The sequence below is a fragment of the Trachurus japonicus genome, chromosome 24 (genome assembly GCF_045865225.1).
Source record: "Trachurus japonicus isolate A0001 chromosome 24, Traja_1.0".
Taxonomy (NCBI): Eukaryota; Metazoa; Chordata; class Actinopteri; order Carangiformes; family Carangidae; genus Trachurus; species Trachurus japonicus.
The window spans coordinates 4,843,046-4,860,577 of record NC_140930.1 but is presented as its reverse complement, the minus strand read 5'-3'; the positions used below and the strand labels follow the sequence as shown (position 1 = coordinate 4,860,577).

Genomic DNA, 17,532 nt, shown 5'->3' with positions numbered 1-17,532 from the left:
AACTATCCCTTTAAAACAAACAAGTGTTTCTTCTTCCGCTGTTTGGTCCAATCGGACTCTTGACTCCCGACCCGGAGTTCTCGACTCGTTCCTTCTGTTTTTAAAAACAACGATAAAAGTAAAGATCAGATGATTTGTGTCAGTTTGTGGCGCCACCACGTCCGTCACAGTTAAGTCTTCTTCATGTTTATGCAGTTTATAAAAAAACATCAGGTCCCTAGGTGACATCCAAAACATCCAACGTCCCTAGGTGGTGGTCATGTGTTCCCTGGACTCGGTCCTACACGGTCCCACTCAGAGTCCAGAGCAGCCCCAGTAGAACCAGAGACACGGTCCGACCGCCGAGTCCAGGAGACGAGTTGTAGATCTTGATGCGTCCTTCTACGGATGGATAAACCTTCTGTCTCCGAGTGATGTAGTTGGACACGACGGAGATGTCCAGGTCTCCTGTGGGGGGAGGGGAGAACAAATGTTAAAGGAGAGTTTTGGCCATTTTTAACCTTTAAATCGTTAAATCGGAGCAAAAAACACGACTAAAATTGATGCAGGCAAACCGGAGTTACACCATGGCTAGACGGCGCTAGAGCACTGGAATAAGAGTAACGACACGCATTGGTCCAATGGGAGCGCCTCCTGATGGCGGAATGTGGGTATTGCAAAAGGACCCAAGAACTGACATCTCTGCATTGTTGGTGAATGAGCATTGAGCAAGTGTGGTATTTTCAATAATTTACATTTCTAGATCGCCCATGTTAACATCATTGAGGACCCTTTACAGATAAACATTAACACATAGGCTAGTAAGAAAAACAGTTTTCTACATGAATGTTTCAATCTACATTTTATAATAAACAGATTGTTAGTGTAATTTGATATGACCAAGACACCTAAAAACAAAAACACGGCCGTTTTCATCAATTTAGAAGCAAGTGGGCAACACACATAGCCTACTACACTGGAGTGAATGGGTTTTCTGGGCACTTTTAAAACTTTTAAACGGTCAGAGATATTTTGGACATTACCACTGCACTGCTCCACCGTTAAATTTAGTAACCTTTCCAGGATGTTTCAGAGTTCGGCTATCTGAGGTGAGTGACTACATGCAAAAACACAAAGTTTATACTGTTTATACTAATACACTATATGAGTTCAGTGGTGTCTCTAAGGATTCCAGTCATGTACCATAGATATTTGATTGTTTTTTGAGTGTTTGTTGTGGTTGAAAGAATTGCCCCCATGGGTTAGCATTGTCGCTATCCCGAGCGCCGTCTAGCCATGGTGTAACTCCGGTTTGCCTGCATCAATTTTAGTTGCGTTTTTTACTCCCCCCAACACTGGGTGACCCATCAGGAAAACGATTTAGGGGTCAAAAATGGCCGGAATTCTCCTTTAAGACAAAACAACATCAGGAGATCTCTACAAAAGATTCTCCGAAGGACCCTGAGGTCTCACCGCTGTTATGTTTGAGGGTCTCGTTTTTAATCACGGTGAACCCGTCGCCGCCGGTCACCATGTAGGACGGCACCACCAGTCTGTAGACCTCCTCGTCCTTCACCGGCTCGTAGGTCGGGACGCGACAGTCGATGCACAGGATGCTGAGGCTCTTCACTCGACTTCCCGGAGGTTTGGACAAGTCGAACTCTACATGAAGTCCTGTGGAGGAAACATCGGACAGACCGGGTCAGTTCCTGCTAAACTGAGTGTTTCTGCTACAAAAAAGAGCAGTAAGAGTTATCCACAAGGCAGGCAATAGAGATCCCTCAAATAGATTTTTTATTTCTGCAGGTCTGTTGAAAATGGCTGATATAAAAGAATTACAGACCCTAAAAATAATGTTTAAAGCAAAGAACAGATCATTACCAGAACGAATGAACAAAGCTTGTTTAAATTGGAGGAAGGGGACAACAGACTGAAGCTTGATTTTAAACATACATAGGTTAAGCTTAAAACAAATGTGTATTTCTGTTGCAGGTGTAAAAGTATGGCATTCACAAAGCAAGGAATTGAAAAGTTGTACAAGTATGTCTCAGCTTAAGAAAATATTAAAAAAAGAAAAGATAAGCGCCTACAAAAAAGAAGAAGGAGAAAGAGAAAAAGAAGGGAAAAAAAGAAAAGATAGATAGGCTAGACGAGTGGTGTCTACTTCTATTTTGTTTGTTTTCTTGTCATTACTATGTTTCATCATTCTTAATAATCTGAAACAGAGTATAATATTGGTGTTGAAGTAAGCCAATGTAATTGTAACAACAGAGAGGGGCAGGTACTATAAGTTTTCTTCATCCTGCTCCTTTTCATTCATGGTGAAAAAAAATGTGTACATTATGTAAATATGTTAGTCTACTTGCCAGCCCATAGGGCCCTATTGTGAACCCGGAAATGTTGAGTACCCCAAAGTTTTATGTCAGAAATATATAGTATGGGTACCCAGTATTCAGAAACTGCCGGATGCTAACTAATTATACATAATTAGCATAAATTAGCATAATTGCCTATATGGGCAATATTTCAACAACATTGACTTGACTGATCTGGGCAATATTGGAGTGGCTTTAGGGGTTATTGATGATGCTGAATCCATTTCTGACATTTTCAAAATTCAAAATGGCTGTCTAAACCGGAAGTGACCAGATTTTAACCTCCAGTGGGCCGATTTTGATGGATTTCAAAATTTGGCCACTTCCGGTTTAGACAGCCATTTTGAATTTTGAAAATGTCAGAAATGGATTCAGCATCATCAATAACCTCTAAAACGACACTAATATTGCCCAGATCAGCCAAGCAGTTGTTGAAATATTGGCCATAGCAATTATGCTAATGTATGCTAATTATGTCAATTATGCTAATTGTTCACTATATACAAGTTAGCATCCGGCAGTTTCTGAATACTGGGTACCCATACTATCTATTTCTAACATAAAACTTTGGGGTACTCAACATTTCCGGGTTCTCATTGTTGGCAAGTAGACTGTGCAACTATGTGAGAATGTATACCATGAATGAAATAAATCGAAATGAAATGAAAGTGTGTGTACAGATGTTGGGACTCGGGTATACCGGAGACTTGGAGGAACTCTCCGGAGCTCTGTCCGTAGCGTCTCACTGAGTGTTCGAAGGCCTTCCTCAGCGTGGAGCCTTTCAGCTGCACCAGGTCGAAGGTTCCTCCGAAGGGCAAGACGGAGATCAGGTCCTCCATGGTGATCGAACCGTTCCTGGTGAGCTCGTCGATGGACGCGCGGATGCCTCCTCCGTTGAAGATGCTGGCGCTGACGTGGTTCCACTGGACGCCGTCTGAAGACCTGATGTTGTTGGCGACCTGAAGGACGGATGGAGGACAGAGGACAGGTCAGACGTTCTGAGCTTCACTCTCCACTTGATGGAGAACGAAACTCCACCTCCACCAACGTCACAACAAAAGAGCAAAAGGCTTCAGAGTCTGGGTTGGACCAAGAGGTCGGACCAAGACCTTGAAGTCAGATAAAAGTTACCATGGAGACAACTGACCCTTCGCCCACCCCTCCCACCAACGGCTATTGTCCAATCCTACGTTAGCAACCGTAACTATAGGCCTGGCGAGCTTTCAGCAGGGAGTCATTACGTTTGCTTTTGTGGACACATTTTGAGACTAGGACGAAAAACATTTGTTTGTAGAGAAGGATGTTGTTGTTGCTGCTGCTACTACGGTGGTGGCGGAGGCGGCAGCAGCAATATAGAGATGTTCAGATACGAGCGGACTTCTTTTTCGACTTGAGCAAGTGTAAATATGGGGATAACCATATGTTCACCTCCGAAATGACAGCTGTACTTTTAGGGCTTTTACCTGGGCTTTTAGGCGAGGGATCCTCCAGGCAGGGACTGCTTTCACTGACTGATACAGCGGTGGGAGAAAAAAAACAGCAGCGAAAACTGTATGTGGTTCACAATCGCCCAAAAACTTGCAGTTTGACAACCAGTGAGATGACCTAAGTCTTGGTGGGTTGATAGACGGTAAAATGACCAGCCCTTACTGCTGCTCTGTACATTGTCCAGTCGTGTCGTTGAACAGATGTTTTATCCTCCTGCGCGAGTCACGTCACTGAAAACTATGAATGATCTTTGTGACTTCTTCTCTCTATTATCTCAGAACATTTTATCCAGAAATTTTCTGATATTTCCTTTGAAATCGATACCAAATATTGCCAGGAGCATGGCTGGGAGTGAAAGCTTGCCCGGCGTAGCAACAGTAACCAAGGGGACGGGGCTTACGCGAAGGGTCAATTATAATTTATAACGAATTATTAGTTTTGTTCACAATATATTGGACGTTTGGTTGTAAAACCCAAGAATTCATCTAGACTGAGGTTAAAGTTACAGATCATTAACGTTTTTTTGGAGATCTGATGAACATATTTCCATGTTGTGTTAATGAACAGTTGTTTAATTAACAGACAACTTAAAGGGATACTTCACCCAAAATCAACAATTCACCAATCATCTACTCAGCGTCATGCCAAGGAAGGGTTTGGAGAACTTTCAGAGTCATTAAAACGCTTTAGGAGTTCCAGGGGGGGTCCGGCTGGCAAAAGGTTTTCATATAATGGCAGCGGATAGAGTTGACTTTTGAATGGTCCAAAACACACACTATGAAACATCCAGATAGCTCCATACTGCTCGTCTGTACTGACCCAAGTGTCCTGAAGCCTAAAAGCCTAAAAAATTAATGAGATCTGGTTTTATCCTTGTTGTAGCAGTAGCTCCCAGTGGCTGCACAAGATGTTCTTCCGTGTTTACATCAAACATCCAATGGTTTACAACGACCAACGAACATCTCACAGCAAATCTCACGCATGCGCACAAACATCAACAGAGCCACTGGGAGCTGCTGCTACAACAAGGATAAAAACAGAGATCACATTAATTTTTTCTGAACAACTTTTCCATGTGGCGGCTTCAGGACACTTGGGTCAGTACAGACGAGCAGTATGGAGGTATCTGGATGTTTCATAGTGTGTGTTTTGGACGGTTCAAAAGTGAACTCTGAAAGTTCTCCAAACCCTTCCTTGGCATGACGGTGAGTAGATGATTGGTGAATTGTTGATTTTGGGTGAAGTATCCCTTTAAAGAATATAGTTTTGTAATTAGGCTCAGGTCCAGAAATACAGTGAATATGTCGGCTGGACATTTTCAGGTCTGATCAAAAATCTAGTTTTATTAGTTGTATACCAGTCTCCATTTTAATGTTGTACTGATCTATTTTAACCATTTTGTCATATAGACATCCTAATAAAGGCTTTTTATTCTTTCTTAGATGAGTATCTTGGATCTTTTCTTCAGTGTTTTGTAACTTCACGTCCCTAACCAAACAGCACCTTTGCTAGATGCTGAAAAAACTTCATGAGCACTCTGGACCTTGTTGGGTTTTTTCCCCCCAAAAATCTACTTGGTTGAGAAACAGAGCAGTGTGTGATGTCACAGCAAGGCTCCCACCAGGACTATTTTCTGTCTTAATGGCTCGTTGGTCATCACAGCGGGGTTGCCAGATTTGGTGGCAGAGCGCCCGATCTGTTAATGATGTGGTTGGTGGATGTTTGGAAGGAGGCGGTGGTTTCCTTCCTGTTTTGATTCTCAGCAGCTCATTTCTTCAACATCAGAGTCCAACACCACGAAACAGACTTTCATGTGGGACTGTATCAAGTTCAGAGACTCTGACAAATCACCCAACATATTTAAAGAGTGAGGTAAGTGTCCACACCGTCATCTGGTAACTGAACTCATCTCCAGACAGGAAGTGTCTAAACCACTGAATCACTGTGCAAGTTTCACCAAGTCTGGATCGAACCATAAACTTCCCACAGTCACAGATCATCAGCCTGAAGCTCTGATCCTTAAACCTACCATGGCGTCACAGATCAGATTTCCCAGGTTACATTCCCTGAAGCGACACTCGGCGGTGTCTCCGTTCAGGAGGACCAGAGTTTTTCCGATCACCTGGGACGAGTAGTTGGCCAAGTTCTTCTTCCACTCCTCCACGTCGGCCAGGAACTCCGGATCTGGAGAAGACACCAACACCGGTGTTAAGAGCCAGAAACAACTCAACATGAACACAGTAAATGTCTGGTTTTCTACTCTCTACCATTTCTAAAGCAAACAAGTCTAAAAAACAAGACAAACAGAAGTCACTTCATCTTTTTCCTTTAACTCTTAGAAGGGATAGTTCACCCAAAATTGAAATTTGAGAATTTTCAGAGTTATCCGTGGCTTCTCTGAGTTACAGGGGGTCTCGGCGTAGCAGTGCATGTCCATATAACGGTTGCTAATGGATACCAACTGTCTTCGTAACAAAAAGACACACCAAAAAACATCCAAATACCTCCATGCTGCTCGTATGTAATGTCCGTCTTGTATTGAAGCCCCGAAATGCGAAATTGTCCCGAAAAAATTTAAATAAGTCTATATTTCAAGCTTGTTTTGTAGCAGAAGCTTCTCGAAGCTCCTCTTCCCGGTTCGTCAAATTTGGACGAACTGGGAAGAGGACAGACCCTGGTTCGTCCAAATTTGACGAACCGGGAAGAGGAGCTTCCGCGGAGGTATTTGGATGTTTTTTGGTGTGTCTTTTTGTTACGAAGACAGTTGGTATCCATTTGCAACCGTTATATGGACATGCACTGCTACGCCGAGACCCCCTGTAACTCAGAGAAGCCACGGATAACTCTGAAAATTCTCCCACCCCCTAGTCGACATGAGGGTGAGTAGATAATGAGTGAAATTTCAATTTTGGGTGAACTATCCCTTTAAATCTAAATCTCATATGAATCCGGTCCTTTTTACCCTGTTGGATGCTGCCGTCGAGCAGGATGGGGTTTCCCGTGGAACTCACTACGTGTCCGTCCTTATCAAACGTCACCTTCAGATAACCCAGATACTTCCCGAAGGCATAGGCCTGGACCACGGGAACCTTCCGCCCGTCGACCGACGTCACCATGAAGGGGTACGGACCGGCGGGAACCTCGGAGGACGGAGGAGTTCCTGAAAAAGTAAAGAGTGTCAGAGGAGAGAGAGTCTGAATCTAGATGGACAGAAACAACCTTCAGGTAGATTTGTTCAATATGAATTAACTAAAGCACCGATCAGCCTCCTCCGTTAGGCTCAGGGTAACCTTGCCCTTCAAAATAAGACTCCTCAGGACAACACAAAAAGCAGAGAAGTGTGAGGAAAAGTTCAGCAGCAGAGAATGAGTTGAACTTTTTTTTACCGCTCAGTGCTTCGTTACGCAGATGATGACGTGTTTTAGTTTAATAACAGAATCTCACGTTTCTGAAGGGAATCAAAGGGAAATGGACCAAAATAATAAAGATGAACAAAAATAACTTCACAGTGTCTCATTTTGTCCAACCAACAGTGTCAAACCCAAACAATATAGAAAATAAGATATAAACCTTTGTTTTGCAACAGAGATTACATATTCCTAAGGAAAAGTTTAAAACGTTTCCTATTGATATTGAACGCCTCTTAGATTGGTAACAAACAAGAACTCAAAGTCAACAGTTAATAAACATCCTGTCTGTCACTGACATTTCATATTTGTCCTTTGTTTATTTATCTGTTTGTTCTTCTTTATTATTACTTTTAATAGATTTCCACTCTGTTCTGTTGCATTTGTTTATTTTATGTTATTTTGGAGCCGATACGACTCTGAAGAACTGTCTGTTCCAACGTCACCTGAACTCATCACTGAAAACAGCTTCTCCTGGTTCGATGAGTTCGACTGTTTGTTAATAATCAATTATTAAACTATCCTTATCACCAATCTGGTTAATAACGGACAGTTTTCTTTTTTAGTTTACTTCCTGTTGTGACCTTTGAACACACCATTAATGATCTGAGACTCAACGTTAAAGCGGAACTATGCAGGATTTGGGCTGTAATTATTGTGGCTCAGAGTCACTGTGATGGTAGAGCGACCTGTTATGAAGTGAATGGGGTCTAGGCCAATGCGCTCACCCCCCCCACTGGCTGAAAACCGCACTTGCAAGATCAGTCGTCCGTCTCGGTGTTACAAATCTCGTCAATGGATAGAAGTATCGCGAGAAACTGCCTTACGGCAGTACGAGATAAGAACGCATATGACGTCATGCATGTCACGAATCGTGATTGGTTTGAGTTCGGAAAGTCGGAGGAAACCATGGAAACATGAAATGTTTGTACTGAGGAAGTTCAGCTTGTGGCTAACGGGGAGCTAATGCTAACACAGACACACACACCATGGGTCTTTTATAAGATAATGTAATACATCATGACACACACACACACACACCTTCGCGTTTTGGAACCTTTATTCCTGTGTGTGTATGTCTGTGTCTTTGTGCCTGTGTGTGGCCCTATTAGCGTTAGCTCTGTGCTAGCGTTAGCTCCGTGTTAGCATTAGCTCTGTTAGCTCCGTGTTAGCATTAGCTCGGTGTTAGCAGGGCTTAGCAAACAGCAGTAAACACAAGCACGTGTAGGGGGCGGAGGTGGTGGCTGCGAGTTTTTTTTTTTTTTACGACAGTGACATGTGCCTACCAGAACTGTGGGGGAGCTCCGGAGAGGGAAAAAAAGAGAAACCAACGAAGGAGCGAGCTATTTCCGGCCGACTTGCAAAGTTCTGCTTTAAGGTCAGTGATGAAATAGTGGAAATTAAAACATTTAGGAACAAGTTTCAAGTCGAACCCAGAGGGACGAACACAGATCCACTTCAACTCAAAACTCCCACTCGCAGGAGGTCTTGAATGCATCACTGTCAGCATGGATCACTCCCTCTCTCTCTTTCTCTCTGTGACACAGGAACAGTTTTATTTTCCTGGCGTTTCTGTGGCCTGAGGTCAAAGCCAGCGGTTCGTTCCCTCGCTGCTCTGCTCCACAGTTTTATTTATGGCGACCAGGCTGGAGTCTGTTTGCTCTGGAGCTCGTCACTTTCCTTCAGTCAGGAAGCTTCAGCAGCGTCGGAGCCACCATCATTAAAGGGATAGTTCACCCAAAATTGAAATTTCATTCTCATTATCTATACTCACCCTCATGTGGACTAAGGGCTGGGAGAAGTTTCAGAGTCCTCCGTGGCTTCTCTGAGTTACAGGGGGTCTCGGCGTAGCAGTGCATGTCCATATAACGGTTGCAAATGGATGCCAACTGTCTTCGTAACAAAAAGACACACCAAAAAACATCCAAATACCTCCATGCTGCTCGTATGTAATGTCCGTCTTGTATTGAAGCCCCGAAATGCGAGATTGTCCCGAAAAAAATGAAATAAGTCTATGTTTCAAGCTTGTTTGTAGCGGAATCTCCTCTTCCCGGTTCGTCAAATTAGGACGAACCGGGGTCTGTCCTCTTCCCAGTTCGTCCAAATTTGATGAACCGGGAAGAGGAGCTTCGAGAAGCTTCTGCTACAAAACAAGTTAGAAATATAGACTTATTTAATTTTTTTCGGGACAATTTCGCATTTCGGGGCTTCAATACAAGACGGACATTACATACGAGCAGCATGGAGGTATTTGGATGTTTTTTGGTGTGTCTTTTTGTTACGAAGACAGTTGGTATCCATTTGCAACCGTTATATGGACATGCACTGCTACGCCGAGACCCCCTGTAACTCAGAGAAGCCACGGAGGACTCTGAAACTTCTCCCAGCCTTTAGTCGACATGAGGGAGAGTAGATAATGAGTGTAATTTCAATTTTGGGTGAACTATCCCCTTAAAACCCACTGAAGGAAAAGAGATTAATCCACTGTTTCTGTCTCCTCGCCACTGAAGAGAAAAGCTGCTGAGCAGGATGGGCAATAAAACACAAGCTGCTGCTGCTCTTGTGTGTTTTTTTCCCATTGACAGTCCCCCCATACTGTACGTATAGTAAAGACAGGACAGATGCGATGCAATGTGTCGTGTCCGCTGCGGCCCACCTGTGTAGAGGAAGGTGTTGGTGTGTCCGCCGATGACCACGTCGACGCCGCGGACCTTCCTGGCGATCTCCTGGTCCATGGTGAAGCCCGAGTGGCCCAGAGCGATGATCTTATCCACCCCCAGCGTCCGCAGTTTGTCCACGTGCGGCTGCAGAGACGTCACCTCGTCCTCGAACCGCAGGTGAGGTCCTGAGCAGCAGAAGAAAAAAGAGAAATATGTATTAAAAAAACTACTTTTTTGTAATATTTACACAAATCAGACGATTAGCACATATCAGTATGAGGGTTTTCTACAGATGCTAATGCTTTTAATTATACAAGATGAATCTAAAAGGGCTGAATGACTCTGTTATCATCCTGTTAACTCTGACAGAGCTAAGGGAACTGGGATTAAAGTTTCATTATTTAAGATTTTTTAAATTATTTATTAGAAAAAAATATAAATAATGAGCCATAAATGTATTTTTGATTTATTATTTTTTCTTAACTCTACCTCTTATTCCTCTGTCTGTCTGTTTATTACCTGCCAAGGGACTACGGATGTAAATTAGCAGGTTTGCTAACTCGACACATTTAAATTGTATACACATACTGATGTTCATTAATGTGTATTGTTCCTTTTAAAGAAATAAATAAAACAATAAATAACAGAAAGAAGGTTTTTCTACGTCTGTAAGCTCATTAGGTTGAACATTTTCATTATACACAACATTTCTAACATTATTTATGTGACAAAGTGAAACCAGAGTGACTTTTTTTTTTATTTCACTACAATGACTCATCTTTATATTTGTTCATTAAATCACATCTGTCTTTCTCATTTTAAGCTATAAAACTGAAATACTCAGGTTTTTTTTGTTGTTGTAACACTTCTTCTGACATGTCTGACTCAACCCTCTGGCGTCCTCCTGGTGTTAATGTGGTTTTTCATTGTTTTCCACCGTCTCAGAATAGAACCGACCGAACACGCACATCTCTATTTTCATCCTCTGCAGCTGAAACAGGAGGTGAAACTTTACACGACTGACTACATTTACTGTAACTTAACTGAGGATTAGAAAGTCAATTAGGGCAGATGTTGTTGTTTTAACTGTTAAACATATGTGAGTTTTTAATCCTCTGCTCTTTGGAAAGTTTCTTAGATGGAGATTTTCTCTCAGGGATGAATCTTGTTTTACTTTCTGATTTGATTTGTTTTTCTTTACATACACAATAACATATCTAATTCTTAGATTGTGTTTTTCGGACTTTTGTATTACAGAATTAATGTTGCACTGTATTTTAACTTTTAACTTATATCTAGGTTGCTCCTTTGTTGTGTATATTGTCTAGACATTGCAGGATATATTTTATCATATATTTTCCTCTTTGTATCCTATTTATTTTCTTTAACTAAGTTATTTTCCTCTGGAGCAGCCTGGCCGAATAATTTCCTTTGGGATGAATAAAGTTCTATCTATCTATCTATCTATCTATCTATCTATCTATCTATCTATCTATCTATCTATCTATCTATCTATCTATCTATCTATCTATCTATCTATCTATCTATCTATCTATCTATCTATCTATTCGCTGCAGTGAAATTTGTTTTCTTTTTTGGGATTCAGTGTTGATATTGAAACTCAGATGATGAGGTTTTTCCATTTTCTTTTTGGCAGACAGGAGAATAACGGTTTACAGATGTTGTACAGATGTACTGGGGTGTGTATATATATATATGTGTTTACAGTGAAGAGGCCTTTGGATGACGATGTAAACAATGTGTGATGGAGTTAGAAGCAAACAGAAACATGAGGACGCTCACTGACCGGGTCTGGACAGATCCGACGTTTCCTGCGACGTGTATCCGACCACGCCCACTCTCTGCGCGCCCACATTCAGGATCTTGTACGGCTGGAAGGTCGTTCCAAACGTCGCTGCCAGAGCACCGTCCACTCTGAGGTTCGCGCTGACGACAGGACACTTGATCTGCTCCATGAACGGCTTCATGAGTCCCTCCACTCCGTTGTCAAACTCGTGATTCCCAAAAGCCTGAAAAACACAAAGAAACAGAATAAAACACTCAGAGAAACCAAATCCTGCAAAGTTGTTGGTGAGGGGGCGGGGCTTAGTTGTGACATCACAAAGTGACAGAAACCTAGAGCTGCTTTATACACACTTCACATGGACATCTACCTTTATACTGTATGGAGCTTTAATACAAACATCTACCTTTATACTGTATGGAGCTTTAATACAAACATCTACCTTTATACTGTATGGAGCTTTAATACAAACATCTACCTTTATTTTGAAGGAGCTTTAACACAAACATCTACCTTTGAAAATAAGAATTTTGTTCTTAATTTGCTTGCCTGGTTAAATAAAGGTTAAAAAAAACAAAAAAAAACAAACATCTACCTTTATTTTGAAGGAGCTTTAACACAAACATCTACCTTTATTCTGAAGGAGCTTTAACACAAACATCTACCTTTATTTTGAAGGAGCTTTAACACAAACATCTACCTTTATTTTGAAGGAGCTTTAACACAAACATCTACCTTTATTTTGAAGGAGCTTTTAATACAAACATCTGCCTTTATTTTGAAGAAGTTTTAAAACAAACATCTCCCTCAGACAAGACAGCGATGATGTGACTTATGCTGATTGAACAAACAGGACTAAAACCATCAGATAGGAAACACAGAGTTTCTTGTTTACGGCCAAAGGACTCAGACCGGAGAGAGACTGGATGTAATTTACTGGTTTGGGTCCAAAGGTCTCAGACAGTTTTAATTAGCTTAATAGCAGCAGCTCAGAAAGCGGTGTTTGAATGGATCAGCTCTGCTCGCGGTGGTTTTTAATCTTCCAGCCAGAACCACAGTGATTATAGAGACGGTGTTTAACACAGAGAGCAGACTAACACTGAGCCTCCAGGCTGCTTGAAGAACAGCTCGGAAAAAAGAAAGAAAGAAAAGAAACTCTGTCATGTACAGTACAGTATAGGCTACGTGTTGTTTATCGTCAGTTACTTTGCAACACTTTGCATCAGCGGTGACTGTGTGCACGATTCTGATAAAACCAAACATGAACCAGAAAACCAAGAGTGAAAGCTGAGGTGGAACAGGAAGGAAGAAGTGAAACGTCAGTTCGAACCACAGACCACAGGTTTAAAACGGTCCTGCAGGTCGATTATAACTCTACACTCTCTTTTCTTTGTCTTGGTTTTGTCTTCCAGCTGTCTGTTGAAAACCGTAAGCTAATGTCTCTGTTGATGACTAAGATAAGACTATTTTATAATTACACAATTCAGCTTAAGTGTTTCCAGGCAGTCTGCTGACTGAGAGCGTTCGGCACTCAAACATCTGCTCCTCCACATTAGACTCTTATTAGATGCTGTAGATGTGAACTAGTGCAGGACAGAGCAACAAACAGGTGGTGGACGAGTGTTGGACCATTAGTGTAACTTTGGTCTGGTCTGGGAGAGGAAATAAGTTAAGTTAAGTTCCAGAAATAGTTAAAGGGATAGTTCACCCTAGAATGATATTTCGCTCATTATCTACTCACCCTCATGTTGACTAAGGGCTGGAAGAATTTTCAGAGTCCTCCGTCCCTTCTCTGAGTTACAGGGGGTCTTGGCGTAGCAGTGCATTTCAATGCAACGGTTGCAAAGGGACACCAGAGCTCTTCGTAAAAAAACACACACAAAAAAACATCCAAATACCTCCATGATGCTCGTATGTAATGTCCGTCTTGTGCTGAAGCCCCAAATTGCGTGATTCGCAGTAACCGCACTGACGCCGGCGCAAATCACGCGAGATTTGGACGGACCAGGAAGAGGAGCTTCGAGAAGCTTCCGCTACAAACAAGCTTAAAATATAGACTTATTTAATTTTTTTCGGGACAATTACGCAATTTGGGGCTTCAGCACAAGACGGACATTACATACGAGCATCATGGAGGTATTTGGATGTTTTTTTGTGTGTGTTTTTTTACGAAGAGCTCTGGTGTCCCTTTGCAACCGTTATATGGACATGCACTGCTACACCAAGACCCCCTGTAACTCAGAGAAGGACTCTGAAAATTCTTCCAGCCCTTAGTCAACATGAGGGTGAGTAGATAATGAGCGAAATATCATTCTAGGGTGAACTGTCCCTTTAAGAGTTAAACATTTCTCAACCTCAGATCAAATCAATGTGAGTGTGAAATTGATTTTAGTTGAACCGTTCATGGCTAATTATTCACTATGAGCTCAATGTAGGTCAATCTGTGAGAGTCCAACCAGTATAAAGGTAGATGTTTGTGTTAAAGCTTCTTCAAAATAAGGGTAGATGTTTGTGTTAAAGCTCCTTCAAAATAAAGGTAGATGTTTGTATCAAAGCTCCTTCAGAATAAAGGTAGATGTTTGTGTTAAAGCTCCTTCAAAATAAAGGTAGATGTTTGTGTTAAAGCTCCTTCAAAATAAAGGTAGATGTTTGTGTTAAAGCTCCTTCAAAATAAAGGTAGATGTTTGTGTTAAAGCTCCTTCAAAATAAAGATAGATGTTTGTGTTAAAGCTCCTTCAAAATAAAGGTAGATGTTTGTATTAAAGCTCCTTCAAAATAAAGGTAGCTCCATACTGAAACTGTCACTTTGTGATACACTTAACAGGAGTTGGTTTCCCTGAGTGTTTTATTCTGAATTTTTTTATTTCTATTGGATCAATTCTTATTATCTTAAAACCACAAATTGAGCTCATTAATCAACATTTCAAAAAAATAAAATTCAGAATATATGTCAAATATGAAACTAACTACAATGAAAAGACAAAACAATTCAACTTTTATATAGATTTTTGTCTGTCTGTCTGTCTGTCTGTCTATCTATCTATCTATCTATCTATTTTTTTCTTCTTCTTCTTCTTCTTTCTTTTCCCTTTTTAGTGTTTACTTGAACTTAATTCATCTGTTCTCTTCTTTTGTCTCGCTTTCTTTTCTCACCTCTTTTTTGTTTATTTATTTATTTAGTGCTGTTATCACCACTACTACTTTTATTTTTACTACCAACATCTTCCCTGTTTTTTTCATCTCTTTCCTTCCTTTCTTTTTTAATTTTATTTTCTATCCATACCTTGCACAAGGTATGCGATTATTATTTCTTGACTGTGCTTCAATTATCTGTTAGATCAAGGTGAGGTCATGTTATAAGCCTTTCAGGTTTCAGACCTCACCTGCACATTTATTTTTCATATCTTTCTTACTAGTAAGAGAGATAAGTAAATGTTTTGTTTTATTTTTTATGTGCAAATAAATAAAAGTCTAAAAAAAATCTATCTATCTATCTATCTATCTATCTATCTATCTATCTATCTATCTATCTATCTATCTATCTATCTATCTATCTATCTACACTGCTCAAAAAAATAAAGGGAACACTTAAACAACACATCTTAGATCTCAATTAATGAAATATTGCATTTTAAAATCGTTATTCAATATATAGTAGGCCTAGAGTGTGTTGGGAACAAACTAACATAAAAATGATCAATGTAAATCAAAATTATCATCCCAGGTTGATTTCACACGGGTGTGATATACTTATACTTGTGAGTTACAATGTGTTGTTTAAGTGTTCCCTTTATTTTTTTGAGCAGTCTATCTATCTATCTATCTATCTATCTATCTATCTATCTATCTATCTATCTATCTATCTATCTATCTATCTATCTATCTATCTATCTTATCTTATCTTATCTTATCTTATCTTATCTTTATCTTACCATGGCATCGTACTGCAGCTTGTTCATGAAGTGTGCAGCCTCAGCTCCCTTGTAGTAGTTGAACCACACGGTCCCCTGGAACTGGTCTCCGGCGTCCAGCAGCAGCACGTCGCCGCCGGCGCCGCGGATCCTCCGGATCTCCGTGGCTCTCCGCGCCACGCCGGCGAAGCAGTCCCCGCTCTGCCCCCCGCACTTCCCCGAGCGCTTGCTGGTCTCCTCCACCCGGGCATGCACGTCGTTGGTGTGGAGGAGAACCAGGTCCCAGGAGGAGCTGGACGCGGAGGAACCGGGCGACAGCAGCAGGAGGAGGAGGAGGAGGGAGAAGAGCTCCGGACGCAGCGCTTCCATCTCTCCGCGTAAAATAAAATAACCGAATAATCCGAGGAAACCGGAGACCGAGAGAGACAGATCGACTGGTTCCTCCTCACATGACCGCTCAGACCTTTATCTGCTCCTCTACTTCTACTTCTTCTTCTTCTCCTCCTGGTCTGTTTCCCTCTGAATGCAGCGTGTGAAACTTCATGGTGAGCGTGGGAGTCCGTGAGGAGTCAGGCTGCACCTCCAGGAGGAGGAGGAGGAGGAGGGGTGTCCTGATCCTCCTCCTCCTCCTCCTCCTCCTCCTCCCACCGCCGCTGACATCTATCCACTCATCAGAGGAGTTGACCTGATGCTGATGTCGTCGCCCATGGCAACAGTGTCACATCACACACACAGCACTGCAAAAACTCAAAATCTTTCCAAGAATATTTGTCCTTTTTCTTGTGAAAAAGAAGACTCATCATCTAAAAATTAACTTGTTTTTAGATCATTTACACTTGTTTCAAACAAATATTCGCTTGAAATAAGTAGAAAAATCTGCCAGTGGAAGCAAGTTTTGTGTGCATTTTTCTACTTATTTCAAGTGAAAATATGCTTGAAACAAGTAAAAACTGTCTACTTTTCATGTGATGTTTCTTATTTTAAGTATAATGAGATTTGTTTTGACTAAAAATAAGACAAATATTGCGTGAATATTCAGACCAAATATTAGTTTCGTCGCAAACGAACCGCTCCAGGGCTCGAATGGAAACGAGCCGAGACCGACCCACTTGTTTTATTCTGCATCCGAGTGTGATTGCTGTGCTCGCATGTGACCAAAACGAACCGATCTTTGGGGCGAAACACTCCCTGTTTTGGAACAGCTGCTTCAAATGAGCCAGGTAGTCTTGGTCTAATCACAGGTGACCTCACCTTTTGAATAAAGGCTTAATGACACTTAATGATGAATTGTTTGATTTCACAAATGTATAATTATGAACTTTATGCTCTTAAAGGGATAGTTCACCCTAGAATGATATTTCGCTCATTATCTACTCACCCTCATGTGGACTAAGCGCTGGAAGAAGGTTCAGAGTCCTCCATCCCTTCTCTGAGTTACAGGGGGTCTCAGCGTAGCAGTGCATGTCCATATAACGGTTGTAAAGGGACACCAGAGCTCTTCGTAAAAAAACACACACAAAAAAACATCCAAATACCTCCATGCTGCTCGTATGTAATGTCCGTCTTGTGCTGAAGCCCCAAATTGCGTAATTGTCCCGAAAAAAATTAAGCTTGTTTGTAGCGGAAGCTTCTCAAAGCTCCTCTTCCTGGTCCGTCCAAATCTCGCGTGATTCGCAGTAACCGCACTGACGCCGGCGCAAATCACGCGAGATTTGGACGGACCAGGAAGAGGAGCTTCGAGAAGCTTCCGCTACAAACAAGCTTAAAATATAGACTTATTTAATTTTTTTCGGGACAATTACGCAATTTGGGGCTTCAGCACAAGACGGACATTACATACGAGCAGCATGGAGGTATTTGGATGTTTTTTTGTGTGTGTTTTTTTACGAAGAGCTCTGGTGTCCCTTT

General features: G+C 41.6%; 1 protein-coding gene across 1 annotated transcript; it reads right to left on the bottom strand.

The window, feature by feature from the left end:
* Positions 1-50: 50 nt before the first annotated feature.
* LOC146961189 (snake venom 5'-nucleotidase-like) lies at positions 51-16,134 on the bottom strand. The gene is made up of 8 exons (XM_085770983.1): positions 15,646-16,134; positions 11,717-11,939; positions 9,906-10,094; positions 6,805-7,002; positions 5,872-6,026; positions 3,055-3,313; positions 1,453-1,653; positions 51-447 (listed from the first exon to the last, which is right to left on the bottom strand). The coding sequence occupies exons 1-8, from the start codon at positions 15,991-15,993 to the stop codon at positions 281-283; spliced, it is 1,740 nt and encodes a 579-aa protein (XP_085627109.1). The 5' UTR covers positions 15,994-16,134; the 3' UTR covers positions 51-280.
* Between the last annotated feature and the right edge of the window lie 1,398 nt (positions 16,135-17,532).